The sequence below is a fragment of the Candida tropicalis genome (genome assembly GCF_000006335.3).
Source record: "Candida tropicalis MYA-3404 genomic scaffold supercont3.2, whole genome shotgun sequence".
In the NCBI taxonomy this organism is placed as follows: domain Eukaryota; kingdom Fungi; phylum Ascomycota; class Pichiomycetes; order Serinales; family Debaryomycetaceae; genus Candida; species Candida tropicalis.
Window position 1 is genome coordinate 585,766 of NW_003020049.1, and position 17,775 is coordinate 603,540.

General features: G+C 34.2%; 8 protein-coding genes across 8 annotated transcripts; 4 read left to right on the forward strand and 4 right to left on the reverse strand. All coding sequences in view use genetic code 12, as the record gives it.

The window, feature by feature from the left end:
- Nucleotides 1–344: 344 nt before the first annotated feature.
- Nucleotides 345–3,359, forward strand: CTRG_01345 (uncharacterized protein; the record flags this gene model as incomplete). Its single annotated transcript, XM_002546993.1, has 1 exon — nucleotides 345–3,359. One exon carries the CDS (start codon nucleotides 345–347, stop codon nucleotides 3,357–3,359), a length of 3,015 nt encoding a protein of 1,004 aa, XP_002547039.1.
- Nucleotides 3,360–3,724: 365 nt separating this feature from the next.
- On the forward strand, nucleotides 3,725–4,813 carry CTRG_01346 (polyubiquitin-binding protein; the record flags this gene model as incomplete). Its single annotated transcript, XM_002546994.1, has 1 exon — nucleotides 3,725–4,813. One exon carries the CDS (start codon nucleotides 3,725–3,727, stop codon nucleotides 4,811–4,813), a length of 1,089 nt encoding a protein of 362 aa, XP_002547040.1.
- Nucleotides 4,814–4,953: 140 nt separating this feature from the next.
- Nucleotides 4,954–5,595, reverse strand: HPT1 (hypoxanthine phosphoribosyltransferase; the record flags this gene model as incomplete). The annotated part of the gene is made up of 1 exon (XM_002546995.1): nucleotides 4,954–5,595. One exon carries the CDS (start codon nucleotides 5,593–5,595, stop codon nucleotides 4,954–4,956), a length of 642 nt encoding a protein of 213 aa, XP_002547041.1.
- Nucleotides 5,596–6,341: 746 nt separating this feature from the next.
- CTRG_01348 (uncharacterized protein) lies at nucleotides 6,342–7,751 on the reverse strand (the record flags this gene model as incomplete). The annotated part of the gene is made up of 1 exon (XM_002546996.1): nucleotides 6,342–7,751. The coding sequence occupies one exon, from the start codon at nucleotides 7,749–7,751 to the stop codon at nucleotides 6,342–6,344; it is 1,410 nt and encodes a 469-aa protein (XP_002547042.1).
- An 810-nt stretch (nucleotides 7,752–8,561) lies between these two features.
- On the forward strand, nucleotides 8,562–11,435 carry LHS1 (Hsp70 family chaperone; the record flags this gene model as incomplete). The annotated part of the gene is made up of 1 exon (XM_002546997.1): nucleotides 8,562–11,435. The coding sequence occupies one exon, from the start codon at nucleotides 8,562–8,564 to the stop codon at nucleotides 11,433–11,435; it is 2,874 nt and encodes a 957-aa protein (XP_002547043.1).
- Nucleotides 11,436–11,823: 388 nt separating this feature from the next.
- Nucleotides 11,824–13,926, forward strand: CTRG_01350 (uncharacterized protein; the record flags this gene model as incomplete). The annotated part of the gene is made up of 1 exon (XM_002546998.1): nucleotides 11,824–13,926. The coding sequence occupies one exon, from the start codon at nucleotides 11,824–11,826 to the stop codon at nucleotides 13,924–13,926; it is 2,103 nt and encodes a 700-aa protein (XP_002547044.1).
- Nucleotides 13,927–14,072: 146 nt separating this feature from the next.
- Nucleotides 14,073–15,023, reverse strand: BUB2 (Bub2p; the record flags this gene model as incomplete). Its single annotated transcript, XM_002546999.1, has 1 exon — nucleotides 14,073–15,023. One exon carries the CDS (start codon nucleotides 15,021–15,023, stop codon nucleotides 14,073–14,075), a length of 951 nt encoding a protein of 316 aa, XP_002547045.1.
- Nucleotides 15,024–15,389: 366 nt separating this feature from the next.
- Nucleotides 15,390–17,090, reverse strand: CTRG_01352 (uncharacterized protein; the record flags this gene model as incomplete). The annotated part of the gene is made up of 1 exon (XM_002547000.1): nucleotides 15,390–17,090. The coding sequence occupies one exon, from the start codon at nucleotides 17,088–17,090 to the stop codon at nucleotides 15,390–15,392; it is 1,701 nt and encodes a 566-aa protein (XP_002547046.1).
- Between the last annotated feature and the right edge of the window lie 685 nt (nucleotides 17,091–17,775).

A 17,775-nucleotide genomic window follows, 5' to 3' on the forward strand; every position in this document is an offset into this window, starting at 1 on the left:
AATTTTTTTTTCCCCTTCTAAAGAAAAGGATAGGGACAAGTTCATAAAACACTAAGCGAGAAAGAAAATACCAGTAATAAAATTTTATTAGTGAATAATATTGTTAATTACCACTATTGAGTATATATTTTTGTTAGTGAGTACTATATCCAACAGGCAGGTTTATTTACAGCCAGTACAATCATATTCATAAACACGATCCACATACATAAAAATTTATAATAGATTACCTTTGCAACACTAAGCAATCACACACGTACCCATACATATATACATCCCAAAGCAATAATTTTTTCATTTTTTTTTTCATTTAACTACTTGGTTCTTTATTATTTACTGTTAGAATGGATAGACAATCATTATTGAATGCGCTTAGTGGGACATTGGATCCTAATCAACAAACCAGAAAACACTGTGAAGAGCAATTGAAAGTTTATGAACAACAACAAGGATTTACTTCATACCTATTAGACATTTTGGTGGAATCTGATTCAACAACTTCTGTTGGAATCAAAGTTGCAGCAGCCATTTTTTTCAAAAACAGAGTGGTCAACTACTGGGTTGTCCCAGAAAATAAACAACAAACTGCGTTCTATTTATTAGATGGTGAAAAATCTGCAATCAAAGAAAAATTAATTACAACATTGTTTGAAACTTACAAAAACCATCAAATCAGATTGCAATTATCAACTGCTTTGAATACAATTTTAAGTTATGACAAATGGGATGGTTTGGTAGAGGTTATTCACAATTTGTTATCTGATGAAGGTAATGCAGACCATGTATACACTGGATTATTGTGTCTTTATCAGTACACCAAAAATTATAGATGGGATGGCTTTGAACTGAATAATTTCGTCAACCCAGTTTTAGAGGAAGTTACCCAGAAATTATTTCCTCAATTGGAAAGCTTGGCCAACAAATTGATTGCCAGTGATGGTACCACTCCTGATGAAATGCTTTATTTGATTATCAAGATTTTCAAGTTTACAACCTATTCTTCATTGCCAAGTTATTTACAAGATGCAAACCATTTGGGTCAATGGTGTCAAATCCACATTCTGATTATTAACAAGCCACTACCAAAGGAAATTTTAGAAGAAGACAATATTGAAACCAGAAACAACAACCCAAGAATCAAGACAATCAAATGGTGTTTCGCAAACATGAACAGATTATTAAACAGACACGGAGGGGGCTATTTAACTAGATCCAAAGAATCTAATCAATTTGCCCAAGTTTTCATAACTAATTTTGTTCCAGAAATTTTAAATGCATACTGGAAGATCATCGAAGGTTGGTCAACTAAATCAGTCTGGCTCAGTGAGGTTTCTTTATTCTACATGATTTCATTTTTGGAACAAGTCATTGAAACTCCTGCCTGGTCTTTGATTAATGAAAAACTCGATGCTATTTTGAGACACGTTGTTTTGCCAACTTTGGTAGCTACTCCAGAAACAGTAGAATTGTACGAAGATGATTCCGATGAATACATTAGACGTTTCTTTGATGTCAACCGTGAACAAAGCACTTCCGATGTGGCTACTATTAATTTTATCTACCGTTTGTCCAACAAGAAATTCAAGGATACCATCAATTTGATATGCCAATTCATCAATGAGGTTTTCACAGACAGAATTAATAACAGAGGTAATATTGAAAGTGCCATGAAAGCTGAGGGTGGGTTAAGAATATTGTCGACCATCTCATACAAATTGGATTCTAAATTTTCTCCGGTTGCTGGTCAAGTCGATAGTTTGCTTCACACATTTGTTTACCCTGAATTGTTACAAGAACAATCATCAAAGACTCCATGGTTAACTGCCAGAGCCTGTGATACCATTGCCATGTTTCACGATCACAAATATACTGATACACAAGTATTACAAGCAATTTTCCAAGGTGTGGTTGCATGCTTTTCAGATGATAGCCAATTCCCAATTCAATTGACTGCTGCTGATGCATTGTCTACTTTAGTTAATGAAGACTTAGTTGCCCAACATGTTGCTGACCAAGCTCCACAATTGATGGGTATCTTGTTGGAGAAATCCAAACAATATGAAAGTGATATTTTGACAAACGTTATGGATACATTTGTTGAAAGATTTGCCAGTAATTTGGAACCTTATGCAGTTGAGTTGGGTAAGAAGTTATCTGAACAATTCCTCAAGATTGCTTCAGAAATTTTAGAATCCAATGGTGGAGCCGATGAAGATAAAGAAATACAAGCTTCAGGTCTCTTGAACACTTTGACTACTTTGGTTATTTCCATGTCAAATGCTCCAAATGTCGCTCTCCAATTAGAGTCAGTTTTGAAAGAGTTGATTGTGTTTATTTTTGAGAATGCTATGGTTGTGTTCTTGACTGAAGTTATCGAAATTTTGGAATCCCTTTTGTTTGTCAGATCAGAAGTGTCACCTACCATCTGGGATATTTTCCAAGTTGCTATTGACTCATTTGAAACTTACGCTTTTGAGTATTTTGATTCATTCCAACCATTTTTTGAAAGTATTATAAACAAAGGTTTTACTCATCCAAATGTTACAATGGCCGATCCACATGTTCAATCCTTGATTCAAGTCTGTTTTAACATTTTGAAGGATGATGATACTGATCCAGTGTTCGCCCACCTGGCTTTTGAAGATTTGGAATTGACTATTCTAGCCTTGAATCAAAGATTTGTCAACTTTTTACCAAACTTTCTACCAGAAATCTTTGACATCTTTTCTAGATTGGAAAGCCAAGATGCATTTGATGGGCACATGTTACATCACTTGTCTATTTTAAAGATTTTATTTGCCTGTTTGTATATTGACCCAGTATCAACCATTCAGTTTATTTTATCAAAAGGCTTTTTGATCGAATTTTATAAATTGTGGGTTAAACATAGCTCTGACTTCCAAAGTGTTTACGGTTGTAAATTACAAATACTTGCAAGTATGTCTATCATTAACAATAACAATGCTGTTGGTCTCATTCCAGAAGATTTAGTTGGTGAAACGGTCGACTTGTTGTTGGGCAATATTGCTACCTTGCCAAACGCTATCAAGGCCAAGAATTCCATTATTGCTAATGAAACAAGTCAAAAAATGCAACAAAAGGATACCACAGATGGTGCTGATGAAGACAATGATGACGAATTTGCCGAACTTGATGACGATTTTGAAATCGATGAAGCGGAATTGGAAGCAATGAAAGAAACACCAATTGATAAGCTCAACGCATTTGACTTCTTTGTTCAAAACTTTTTGGCCATTCAACAACAACAAAATAAGAATGAACTCCTCTTTGGAGGTCTTGATGATAGTAGGAAGGAGATGATCGAAGAGTTGGTTAAGGTTACCCAAAACACTAGATAATTTTCATGGTCATTCCATATAGTCGCAAAATGGACTCAATAGTTCACTTTAAACAGAAAATCATGGCATTTTTTTTTACAATATATAGATTCATGTTTAATTTTGTATAGAATTTTTCTTTTTATCCCCTTAATTCATTTTCTTTTATTTGTGTATTATTCAATATTATAGGAGTGATAGAGTAGGCATTAGATTTCTGTATATTTTCTTCGTTCTTGTATAACGCGCGGTACCTTTAAAATCCCAACGGCAAAAAAGAAAAGAAAAGAGAAGAAAAAAAAGAATAGCTAAAGTACTAATCAACATAACTATACCTGTTTCTATACATTGTTTACAATTACATACCGTTTACATTCAAATTAACAATGTTTTCTAGTTTTGGTTCATCATTTGGGTTCGGATCCCCACCGCCAATGAATAATAAATTTGAAGAGTATTTTCGATGTTATCCGGTTTCAATGATGCCAGAATTAATAAGAAAGGATGATGCCAATTATGGAGGCAAAATATTCTTACCACCATCAGCATTAAACAAATTGACCATGTTACATATAAGATACCCTATGTTATTTGAATTAAAGAATGAACAAAATGATAAATTGACCCATTCTGGTGTTTTAGAATTCATTGCTGAAGAAGGAAGAACCTATTTACCCCAATGGATGATGAGTACATTACAATTATCACCTGGATCTTTAATTAAAATAACTAATTGTGATTTGAGCTTGGGGAAGTTTGTTAAGATTGAACCACAAAGTGTTGATTTCTTGGATATAAGTGATCCAAAAGCCGTTTTGGAAAATGTGTTGAGAAAATTCTCCACATTAACAGTAAATGATATAATTGAAGTTAATTATAATGACACTATATATGGTATCAAAGTTTTGGAAGTTAAACCAGATAACACTTCACAAGGTATTTGTGTGGTTGAGACAGACTTAGAAACAGACTTTGCTCCTCCGGTAGGATATGTTGAACCGGAATATAAACCAAAAGCAATTAAGCCAGAGACAACACCAATAGACCCTTCAAAAGTCAGTAGAGGCGCAGGTGCAGCAACAATGGCTAAATCTATTAATTATGCTAAATTAGTTGCTGATTCAGGTAAAGTGGAGAAGTTTACAGGTAGTGGTCAAAAATTGTCCGGGAAGACTGTGGAGACAAAAAAAGATGAGGAAACCAACAAATCATATAATATTGATGATTTAGACCCTAATGCACCTCCTGTTCCATTGAATTTACCAGAGAACCAATTATTTTTTGGATTCCCTGTGGTGTTGCCTACACCAGAAGAACTGGAAGAAGGAGCTAATGACGAGTTTAAGAAGAAACAGGAAGCATTTTCTGGGTCTGGCCAGTCTTTGAGACAAAGCAAGAAGCGTAAAGATAAGAGCACAAATTATCCTTCACTAAAGAATCATTCAAGAAGTCCAGACGTCATAGAAATTGATTGATGAGATGGAAATGTTTGTATCTACTATGTGTATATTTGTGTCTATTATTATGCTTATACAATAAATAGTTTTCATTCTTTTTTTTTTTTTTTTTTGTAAGAAGGTTATTTTGGTTTCTTGATATACGTAACTGTGAACATCTATTCTTGAGTGGTTGAAGGAAGGAAAACATCATTACCTTGTTTTTCAGCCATCTTTTGGTGGTAGACAATATCGGTAGATTCCCATGGGTAAGCAATCCAGGAGTCTGGAACAGTACGAGCAGCAAAATAGTTACCAGTCTTCATGATTTCATCAGGTAAATCAGCTTTCTTTTGCTTTTGTTTATCGTGTAAAACGAAAATACCAAATTTGGTGTCTTTTGGATCAGCACCTTTTGCTTTAGCTTGTTCAGCAACATCTTTTTTCAATTCACTTACAGCATAGTGCAAAGTAGTTCTAGTGTCATCAACTTCATCAATAATTAAAACGTTTTTACCAACCAAGTCAATTTTAGATTGGTGATAATCAATCCATTGAGTACGAACAACTTGAGTACCTGGTTTTTCAATACCATCAGCATTTTCGACTTCTTCATAAAGGGACAAGATAATAGCCATGATTCTAACATTTGGTTGACCTGGTTCTTTTAAGAAAGTTCTTAACATTCTAGCAGGAATAAAACCACCACCACCAATAGCAATGATTAAATCTGGTTTAAAGTCTTTGATTTTTGGAGCAATTTCTTGACATAATTGATGGATGTTGTTGTACGAAATGTACATTTTTTCAACTTCAGACATGATGCAATGATAATTTATATTAAATTATAAGTTGTGGAGGTTAGGTTTTAAAGCCGACTCAATACCTCAAGAAGAAGAAGAAGAAGAGATGAAACGATGAGATACCTGAGAGCTCAATTTTTTTTTTTTTTGGTTGAGAAGCTAGAATAAGACATTCGATGATGTCAAGGCATTTTCTACAATTTTTTTTTGTTCTTTTGCCTTAGCATTTTACTTTGTGGCCTAGAAAGAACACGGTTGACTTGAACTAATGAGATGTGGGATGTGTTCAACCAGCATAGTTTGTTCCACATTTCTTGTAAATATATCTTTCAAAGGGAATTATGGTCAGATGTAGAAACTTATGGTTGGCTAATTATTATTTTCAAGATAAGGTTATTGTGCCCCCAGGTGGTAGTTAAGATGAGTGAGGTAAAGTATTGTCTCAGATTCTGTTCCATCGGAGATCCCGATAGGCTTTGTTTCATCTCCGAGACATCAATAGAATCGTGATATAATTTGATTTACCACTTCGATTATTTCACTTGCATCAAGTACAAAACACAAGAATACTTCTTTATATTAAAGAACTATAAAACAATAACTTTTTTTTTATAAAAAATTTTATTGAAGAGTCGTATTTTTTTTGGTTTTTATGGATTTTTTCTTTATAAAGTAAAAGTGATATGAAAACAAGAAAAGAAGAAGACATGAAGAATTGAAAACAAAACAAGAATATCGATCTTTTTTTTTTGAATAGAACCGTCTCACGAGAAAGGAATGTTTCTTCTCCATTGAATTAAGCTAGCACATATAACTTGTCGTGGAAATAAAGTTTTCTTACGACTTATTTTAATTTGATAATCTGATTCCAATGTCTCTGCAATAGCTTTTCTAAATTTTCTACTGAACGAAGTATACTCAAATTTGTTGGCAATCCAAATGGTATTGTTATTATGATAGATATCATTGAATAAATTGCTTAGCTGTACCAATTCCTCTTCATTTAATGCTTCGTTACCTTCCGTTTCAGTAAACGGTAACCCAGAATGAAATCTTCCAAATTGAATCAGAAATGCATCTTGAATATCTTGTTTTCCAGATCGTTCATTTAGAATTTCCAAATATCTACAAAATTCCAAAATCAATTCAAGTGAGGTTGACAATAACTTCTGATAGTTCTTTTTTGTTTCTATTGGTAAACTCTGTGATTTGGAAAACATACCAAACCCGTTGATCTCTTTAGGACGGTATTGTGTTGGAATATCTGGTATATCAAGTGATTTGCTAACTGAATTTTCACTCGAGTTCTGATCAGTATCACCAAGTTGAGAAGGAACATCACCACCGAGTTTCGAAGTCAAACATGTTGACCAAGATTTCCAAAAACTAGACCATGTCTTCTTCACTGGTTTAGGATTCTCAACAAGAGTTGGTGCAGGTTGGAACGACGATGAGGTGTTGGATGTTTCGGTACCTTGAATACTAAGCCCATCAGCAAGTTCACCTTTAGTGTCATTGTTCTGGTCTATAGGTGTAGCATTTCCATCTTCTTTATTTTCATTGGTTGGTGTTCCCAGTTCAGATGGCGTTTCTTTCCCACCATTAATGGGAGATCGTTCATTAAAACCGGGAGAAACATGAGACTTTGAAGTTCCTTCGACAGGAACACTTCTACCAGAATCCTCCTTATCTTTGATTCCAGCTGATCCAGATTTAAAATCCTCTTGCAGTTTCAATTTGTCATTCTTCTTAACATGATATTTTGGTCTCTTTACCACTTTTGACTTCAAGTTAGCCGATTCATCTGATTTTTTAGAAACATCAGATTTACTAATTGATGAAGCAGATGATTCATTTGGTCTCTTTTTATCCATATTCTTTTTTGCCAAGTCAGTAAGGGCCTTTTTAGCTGATGTATTTGTAATTGTATTTGTCGTGGTGGTGGTTGAAGATGAATTTTCTTCAGTTTTTGCATTTTTCTTCGAAGAATTTGACAATTCACCAGATGATCCGTTTTTCTTTCCATGAGGTAATAAATTGTTTCCATTATTACTATTCCCATTACCATTAGTTTTGGACATAGTTGTATGTTCACTGTCATCATCAGGTTTTGGAGAATCACCATTGGTATTAATTGCCTCTTTAGAAGCTTTCTTGGATTTGTTATCAGACATACTTGAAATTGCTTATAAAAACGTTGAATATTCAGGTATTGGTACTATTAATACGAATTGATATTTATCGTTTTTATTTAATCAAGAGAAAATAAGGAAGAATGAAGTTGAAGGTTTTTTTCCACTTTCGTTTTCTTTTTCAGTTTGATAAAGATAATGGTTGAAATTTATATCGACACATCAAAAGGTACAGAATAACAAACATCTATTATAGTGTAATCATAACAATAATTCCCTTACATAACCTGCGTATTGAAAATTTTATATGTTCAGTTTTTTTTTCTTCCTTTGTAGTAGCAAAAGTTGATAGTGTATATAAGATCGATGGTATGATATGCCGATACTATGAATACATTTTAAAATTCAATTTCTCACGCAAAATAGGTTTTTCTCTTAAAATACAATCGTTACCTCGTAAAACTTCTATAAGCCCTCACATTGAACCCCCCAATCTCATGTATTGTTTGCATTTAGTTTACAAGGTTTTTGATTACCAGGGTTTATCTTTTTTTTGTTGCTTTCAAATTATTGTTCCTTTTTTTATTTTCCATTTTGCAACTTTAAATTTTTTTACCTAATTAGGCAATACAGACATTTTTTTTTCACTGACCTGCATATTTGCCTTCCGTACAATTTTTTTTTTTCGTTCGATCAAGTTCCATGGAGCGGTTCAATTATTTTTCAATTGAGTTGTTCTTTTCTTTAAACGTGTCTCAGTACACATCAACAACAAAACTAGTCAATTAGATCACTAGACATACATATCTAAACTTGAGTCATCATTTTATTACCTATAGTTCAGAAACAAGTATGAAGTTCCTCCTATTTGTATCTTTTGTTATAGCTACGGTGTCCGCAGCAATTTTAGGTATTGATTATGGGCAACAACTTACCAAGGCAGTTTTATTGGCACCTGGAGTCCCATTCGAGATTGTTTTGACTGATGAAGGGAAAAGAAAAGATTTATCGGGTATATGTCTTAGAAAACAAAGCAAGAATGACTTGACAAGAATCTATGGTTCTCAGATGAGTTCATTAACTACTAGATTTCCAAGTACTTGTATCTTAGATTTGAAACAATTGTTGGGTAAAAGTATCGATGATCCTTCTGTTGTCCAATTCTTAAATGAACATTATGTCAAATTAATCCCTGATGAAAGTCGAAATGGTATCAAGTTTGATTTAGGATTTGACAATTCTACCTTGGAATTTACTGTCGAAGAAATTTTGGCAATGCAATTGAATAATATCAAAAACCGTGCATTGAGTCACTTGGAAGAAAATCCTCGTGCGGCTGTTTTAGTTGAAGATGTTGCCATTAACATCCCACCATTTGCATCTCAAGCTACAAGACACGCTTATTTAGATGCCTTGAAATTAGCCAATTTCTCCAACGTTTTAGGTTTAGTTGAAGAAGGTACATCTGTTGCCTTGAACTATATCAGCAACAAGAAACTTGACAAAAACGATTATGATAATAATAAGCATTATTATTTGATTTATGATGCTGGTGCAGGATATACCACTGCTACATTATTTTCTTTCACTCCAAGAAGTGTTGGTCAACTGATTTTGGAAATAGAAAGTATTGGAGCTGATGAAAACTTTGGTGGTAGAACATTAACAAATTCTATTTATTCTTTAGTTTTAGAAAAATTCTTGAATCATTTTGGTTTGGAAGAATCTGAAGTTACTGATAAAATTGGTGCAAGATTGAAAGATATTGCAGAAAAAGCCAAGATTATTTTATCTGTCAATAATGAATTCAAAACTACCTTGGAATCCATCTATAACGATAAAGATTTTAAGGTTCAGGTAACACGACAAGAATTTGAAGATGTAAATGCAGATTTGATGGACCACATCAGTAAGCCAATTTTGAAAGCCTTGAAGGAAGCCGGTTTAACAGTTGATGATATCGAATCAGTTGTCTTAAATGGTGGATCTACAAGAGTTCCATTTGTTCAAAAACACATTTCTTCTTTAGTTGGCGAAAACAAGATTTCCAAGTCGGTTAATACTGACGAAAGTGCTGCTTTGGGTACCACATTAAGAGGATTGAAGTGGAAAACCAACTCAGTTAACAGCAAGGACATTGCTTTAATTGAGAAGAACCATCACAATTTTGAAATTGGTGTTAATGATAATGAAGAACAAATTGTTGTATTCGCAAAACATTCTTCTGTCGGAAACACCACTAAAGTAAACTTGGGAAAATTGGAAAATGATGGTTTGACTATTTCCTTATACGAAGATGGTCAATTATTCAAATCATTCACTTTTGATGATATTTCCACAAGAGCCAAAAAATTATCATGTAAATCAAAACAAGATAAAGAAGTCATTGCTAAATTTGGATTGGATGATAACAAAATGTTTGAACTTTTAGGTATTGAATTGGCATGCAGTGAAGGATCCGAAGAAAAATCATTCTTCAAGAAATTATTGAATAAAGATAAAGAAGAATCTGAAGAAGAAGTTATTATTGATGAAGAATCCGAAGAAGTTGAAGCCGGCGAAGGTTCTGATGACAATAAAGAAACAAATGAGGATAAAAAGAAAACAAACTCAACCGAATCAAGTTCAAAAGCTTCCAAGAAGTCTAAATCACCAAAGACGGTATTTGTTCCAATTCCAAAGGCCACATACCCACATATTAAGCCAATTGGAAGAATTGCAAAAAAGACCTTGTTTGACAAATTGGCATATTTGAATGCTGAAGATGAGCTTAAAGTCGCTATTGATGAAATTAGAAATAAGTTAGAAGCCAGCTGTTATAAGTTGCGTGATTTTGTTGAAGAAAACGAATCAACATTGTTAAAGGAAATTACCAGTAAGGATATCGATGTTATCAACGAATATATCAGTGAATTAATTGAATGGCTTGATTTTGAAAGTGATGATGCAGGTATTGAAGTATTGCAATCAAAGATAAGCGAAGTTGATGCCAAGGAATTAGAGTTGAAGAGAATTACTGAAGTAGCTTCGGCTGATTTGACTCAAGAAGGTATGAGAAAATTATATGAAGATAGTTCTAAATTGATTATGTCTATTCAAACCAGTATGTTGCAATTTGGTACTAAAATTTCAGAAATGCGTACCAAATATGCAGAAGCTGGCTTAGATTTCGAAAAAGAAAACGAAAGAATCAAGCAAAAATTAATCGGTAGAGGTGATGACAAAATGTTGTCTTTTGACAAAAACTTGAAACAGTATAAGGACGTGATTACTGCTATGGGTAAAATTTTAGAGTATGATGCCAAAGAATTTGCCAAATTGACCAGAAGCGATTTATATTCCTATCACGAAAAATTAGCAGAAGGTGTTTCTGACATGCTTGGTGATATTATTTCCATTGAAACTGTACATTTAGAAAGAATAGAAATGTTTGAAAGTCAGTACAAGAAATTATTGGAAAGAAAGAAGCAACAAGAGTTTAGAAAGAAGTTAAGAGAAGCTCAAAAAGCTGCGAAGGAAGAAGCTAAGGAAGAAGAAGAAGAAGAAGAAGTTGAAATTTTTGAAGAAGACGACGAAGAAGTTGTCAACGAAGTTCCAATTGAAAGCTCATCTACTACAGAAACCATCGAAGAAAGTTCAGAATCTGAACCTATTGAAGAAGAAGAGGGGGAAAGTACCGATGGTAATGAAGAAGACAGTGAAGAAATAGAACACGATGAATTATAAAATACTCAACATCAACATTAAATTGAACCAAACAAAAAAAAAAAAACTCTGAAACCACTACTCGTGGTCATCATTAAAGAGTCATAGTATAGCACAGTATGTAATTTTATTTTTAATAGTTATAAATATTTCATTCTTAGAAGTTGTATATCATTCAATTCATCTCTATAGTTCTGGCATATTGGTGAGATCTTTTTTTTCAAGGACACGACAGTGTTGGATGAACGAGAATGCTCAAACAAAACAACTGAAAAAAAAAAGAAGACAAAATAAAGATGACGGTCAACCAAGTTGTAACAGCTAGAGACCTATCAAAACCTAGTATTCTCAAATCAATTCATTTTATTTTCCTTGTTCTATTGGCGATACATTGTTAGATTCATCAAGTATGTCATCAGATCCACATAGGTACTCCAGTAGCTATTCCAGCAGACATGATGATACTAACAGGACACCATCATCTCAGCAATACCAAAGTCGAAGTGGTCCATCAAGTTACGACAGAAGAAATGACAACCGCCAATCCAGGGGCCCATCAAACTCTTATGAATCTCGTGGGGGTCGTGGTGGTGAAAGTATGAGAGGACCACCACAAGGTGGATATAACAGTCCACAAGACTATAGAGATAGAGGAAGAGAAAGAGTAGCCCCTAGAGGAGACCCAAGAGAAAGTAGCAGATCTGATCATTATGATCCAGGTGTTGCAAGAGGTGGTTCCAATGCTCCATATGATCCCAACAGCAACAGTAATGGTTTTAGAAGCAGTGGAAGAGGCGGTTCTGGTCCTGGTTCACGTGGAAGGGGAGGAAGTGGTCCAGGTGGCCGTGGAGGAAGAGGTGGTGGTCCTTCAAGCAGAGGCGGAAGAGGAGGTTTTTCTAGTGGCAGAGGAGGTAGAGGAGGTAGAGGTGGAGGAGCTCCAGGAAGAGGAATGAAACGACCAAACGATGGTGGAGATTCTCATTTTTCTAAACAACAAAGATTTAATCCAAACCAATCGTCGTTAGATAGATCTAGAGGTTATGAAAATGGTTATGATGCAACACCAGTCGGTGGATCAAGTTACAATACTCCACAAAGACGAGCAAATGTGCCGCTGCAACCAAATTATATGTCAAAACAAGGTCCAAATTTTGAAGCCGAATCAAAGTTGCATAAAGTTCTTTCTACTCATCATCCAGAAGAAATGCTGATGCAGGAAATCGTAGAAGATATAAAACATTTGGAGGAAGTATTAAAATTATATGACAATGTTGAGACCATTGAAGAAGTCAAAATTCTTGATTCAAAGTGGAACAGAACTCCTCCTGGATTTGAAACTTTATCAGCTGCTCGTGCTAAGTTATCAGGTTTGTTCCCATTGCCTGGTTATCCACGTCCCGTAGACCTTACCAAGCTAGAAGGGGAACTTAAAGATAGAATAAACAATTCTGATGAATTATTAACTGAAGTTTCAAAGATCGATCCAATTGATTCAGTAGCTGCAAGAACCTTAATCTTCAAGAATGATTTTAATGAAATCAGTTACTTGAAGCTTGCCAACTTTTGCAACAATTATTTGAAAACAGTTGATTTTGATGATGGTTCTGATAATTATGTTATTCTGCAGAAGAAGATCAGAGATATTAATTTCATGTCTATTTTGTTTAAAACAGCAGAATGTGCCACCATAATCTATTCACTAAATGATTATGGTGTATTTTTCAATTCCCATAAGGAAGATAAAGCACCGGCAAAGGGACTACATGATAAATTCAAATTGATAATTTCACGACCAAATGAGTACATTGTTCAAGACATACCTTCAGAGTCAAATGCCGATACTGTTGAAAGTGTAGTCAAAGACAGCCCAAGAAAGATTTCTTTATTTGTAAACAAGTCTCAAAGTCCTGAACAAATACAAGAAGAATTAAGTAGACACATTGGCCCAATGAAAGCTTTTCAATGTCTTCGAGAAAGAGCTTCAAGAGATCTCAGTGGGTTGGCTTTTGTTGAATTTAAGAACACTCCAGATGATGTGATAAATAAATTGAAGGAATTGCCATTTATTGAACGTGCGTTCCATTCATGTGTTTTACCTCACAGAGAGAATGTGCAGACAATACCATCAGATTTTCATAATATTAAGAAATTGGTTAAAAACGAAGGTGCTACAGCTCATGCTCCGCTGAAGGTAATAAGACTTTTAAATGCAGTTACCGAAAGAGAATTACTGGATGTTGAGACCTATAAGTTCACAAAGAATGATATTTACAGAGAAGCATCAAAATATGGTGTTGTCGAACAAGTTGTCATTCCAAGACCAATTCGTGGCCGTACTCCAGGAATTTTGAAGTTGAATAGATCACCAGGTATGGGCAGTGTATTTATTGAGTACAAAGATGAAAAAACTGCTTTAACTGCGATGATGGAGTTGTCTGGAAGAACCTACAATGATCGTACAGTTTTGGCAACTTTCTTTGATTACGATGATTATCTTTTGGAATTGCTTTAGAGTATTAAAATTTTATTGTATTGTATTGTATTATGTAGATAAAGTCAATAACACAAGAATGAAAAGGTAAGAAATAAGAAGAGGGGGTATCGTTGTATAATATTTACTGCAAGGAAGATATAGTTTTGATTCTCTATATGTGATGATCACATCTTATTAGTGGCAAGGAATCTAGCTAATTCACCAGGGACTCGTTTATCATAGCCATGTCTTGCAATTAAATCATATAAAGTTTTAGGTAATTCAGGAATAAAACTCAAGCTTAATTTGATAATTTCACTTTCTTCTAAATTTGGCCAAGTACGTAAAATCTTCATTGGTTGATCACTTTCTAAGATTGTAGATCTATTGATTATCAATTGAGCAACAACAAATAAGACATTCATATGAGGACCATATGCAAATAAAAAATCCCATAATTTAAGAACAGACTTTAATGGTGGAGTACAAGCACATAATGTCAATATAGAAGGTAATGCATAAATTTCTGCTTTCAAAAATTTAGAATCAAGATAATCACTTAATATAGGGTCAATGATTTTCAAAACAGTATCAACTAAATGTAAACCAGTGTGTACACCTTCCATATTTGGAGTAATATATAGGGGGATATGAGTTGTTATTAAATTTCGAAGAATTGCAAATGCTTGTGGTTCACTTTTATAACATACGTAAGCAATAGGAGCTAATAAAACATTTAACCCTTGAACATATCCAACTTTTGTAGTTATTCCAATACACGAAAGTATTCGAATTAAAGATTCTTCATCAACTTTCAGATGGAATTTTTTATCATTCATTAAAGTACGAAATGTGTCATTTTTAATTTTTGTGGAAAGTGATTCAGGTAACATTTCTTGTGATTTTGCTAACAATTGTAGATAATTCTCTGTTGAAAATGGTGGTACTCGAGATAAAATACACCATACATATGTACGATAAGGACATTGATCATATCCTTCTGGAATAGATAACCCTTCAACTAATATCATATATCGAAGTTGTGATAAACCATGTTCTAATAATAATTGAGGACTTCCAATGAATTGTTCTATTGAATCTTTTCGTCTCCCTTTCACAATAACGTCTTTATCCATTGTAGAAAAGGTTCTTGTTGTATTATAGTGTTGTTCTTTTTTTTTTTTTGTTTTATGGGAAAAGAAGGAAATAAGAGGTACACTCTGTCGGGATAAAGATGATTGTTGTTTTTGGTTGTTGTTATTTTTGTTGATGAGAATGTCCCTTGTTTTGATCTAGGTTGTTTTTGTTTTGTTGATTTTTGGAAAAAAATTTTTGGCACGCGATTCACACAAAGCATCACAGAATTTCCTACTTTGTGGATTGTAAAATTAAGACAGGTGTGGAAGAGCAAAGACTTCTAATATTGAAAACTCTAGAATATATATATTGCAAAGATAAAAGAATAAATAAATAAAACAATCACAAACGTACATATCATAACTTCAAACCTTATCGCTCTTACCAGCTAAGACTTCATCCATTTTTTGGCTTGATGCTGATACTGAAACCGATTCCAAATACTCAGAATCAATATTGGACTTGGGTCCACTGTAAAACTTATATCCCCAGGTAAAGAAGTACACCAAAGATAATAGCCAAACCCCGACATTGATCACAACAGTATAATTCATAGTCTCTTCATCAACATGTAATGAATCTGGGAACATACATAATGTAATCACATACCCAGCCCAACCAGCACTAACAAGGTTAATAAATGTCGAAAGATACTTACCAAAATGGAAGGGACCAGGGATGAACTTCTTACGACCGTAAGGTAAAAGAACAAGAAGAATAGGCATACCCCAAGAGATAGCATTACAACCGATGGCCAAACTGAAAAGGGCATTAGAACCAGCAGCTCCATGAATAAGTACCAATAATCCCAAAATGACAGCAAACACACCAACAAAGATAGTAGCACGAACAGGAACTTTAATCTTTGGGTCAATGTATTTCACCCACTTGTATACAACAGGTAAACCATCATCTCTAGCAAATGACCAAACTTGTCTAGATAAAGCAATCAGTAGGGAAATCGCCATTAAGTATTGACCAAAGGCAATAAGTGACATGAAAGCAACAGCCCATCTCTTCCCCAACGCATCATAGATTATCTGAGCCATGGCAGAACCTGTTTCAGAATTTAGGACTCTCTCAACATCACCATCCTTAATACATGCACAACAGACGATACAAAGAATCCATCCAATAAGCCAACATGTTGAAATCGACCCAATGATACCAACAGGAATAGCTCTTTGTGCGTTTTTGGCCTCCTCACTACAGTGAATAGTAGAGTCAAATGCACCAATAGTCCAAATTGCAGGTTGCCAACTCAATGCAAATGACCAAACAGTACCATAATCTCTAAAATTTTCAAATTTTCCAAAAATAAAGCCACGGGAATTGAAGTCATGGGCTTTACCGGCTGGTACAGCAATGACAAATAACAAAATCAAGAAGATATTAACAATAATGGACATTGTTTGCAACAAAGCTGCATGCTTTGTAGCTAGACAACAAATTATACAACAGGTAACAACACAAGCAACAAAGATACCATAACATTTTGCATTGGTAATTTCAAATCCACCATCTTGTTGAATGTAAACAACTGATAAAACTTGAACCGCAAATCCATAACTTATACTGCACAAAGCACCAATCAACCCTAAGGAATTAGAACAACCAATTAAAAAACTTAATGGAACTCTAATAGCATTTGGACAATAGTAGTTGGTGTAGTAATATAACCCACCAGAGGTTGGAATAGCACTACCAAGGAAAGACATACTGAAACCAAGGCAAAGAATAAAAATAGAAGCTAAGAACCAACCCCAGACTAAGCCTGCAGGTCCACATTCCAAACCAGTAGGTAATGTTGATGCAATACTTGGCAATAAACCCATGATTGAAAAAGCAATACCAAATACTTGTATTGTACTATAATGACGTCTTAGTTCTTGTTTATAACCAATCTGAGCTAACAAATCAACATCACCAGCATTGTGTTGTGGATCTATATCCCTGGTTGCAGATCTGATTTCAGACAAATGATGCATATGATCCTCTGCTCTGGATAAAATAGGATTCATTCTCTTTGAATATGGAGTTCTGGAAACGATGATGTTCAAACCCATGAGAGTTATGAAAGCTAAAGAGGGATATGTCTATTTTATATTCTTTTTCTTACCTTGTTCAACAAACAATGAGATATCTAGCAACTGAATTTTTTTTTCTTCTTCTTTTAATTTGTGTATCCAGTCTAATGAATCATAGGTTATGAAATTCAACATGTGGTTCTATTGTTCATCCATAAGGAATATTTAAGTTCTGTTCTTATCATTTTCCCCCTTTAATTTATTTTGGGGATTCATCCTCTACTTGAAACTTACTTACTTTTGTTTATTTTTTGTGGAGATGCTTTGGAAAGTTGTAATCGAAGGAGATGGTTATCGTGAGCTCTAGCCGAGCTTCATCACATATTAATTACGTAAGCACAAATAATAAAACTTAACCATCAGAATTTGGTAACTCCATGCATAGTTCAAATTAGAAATTTAGAGGAATCCTGCGCGGATAATAAGAGTTAGTTGAGTTTGGGTTAAGTTTATAATTGAGAAAATCTTTCCGCTTTTATTATTTTTCTTTTTGATTTTGTTCACGGTTTTTCCGAATAATCATGTGAAAGCCTCATTCGATTTTCCCCCACAAAAGCAAACAAACAATCGACAGGGAACTATCTCTCGCATTAGCGCAAGGCTAGTGGATTGTAAATAAATAATACGTCTACTGTTCTTCACTTTCTGGACTCTTGGGAAACAT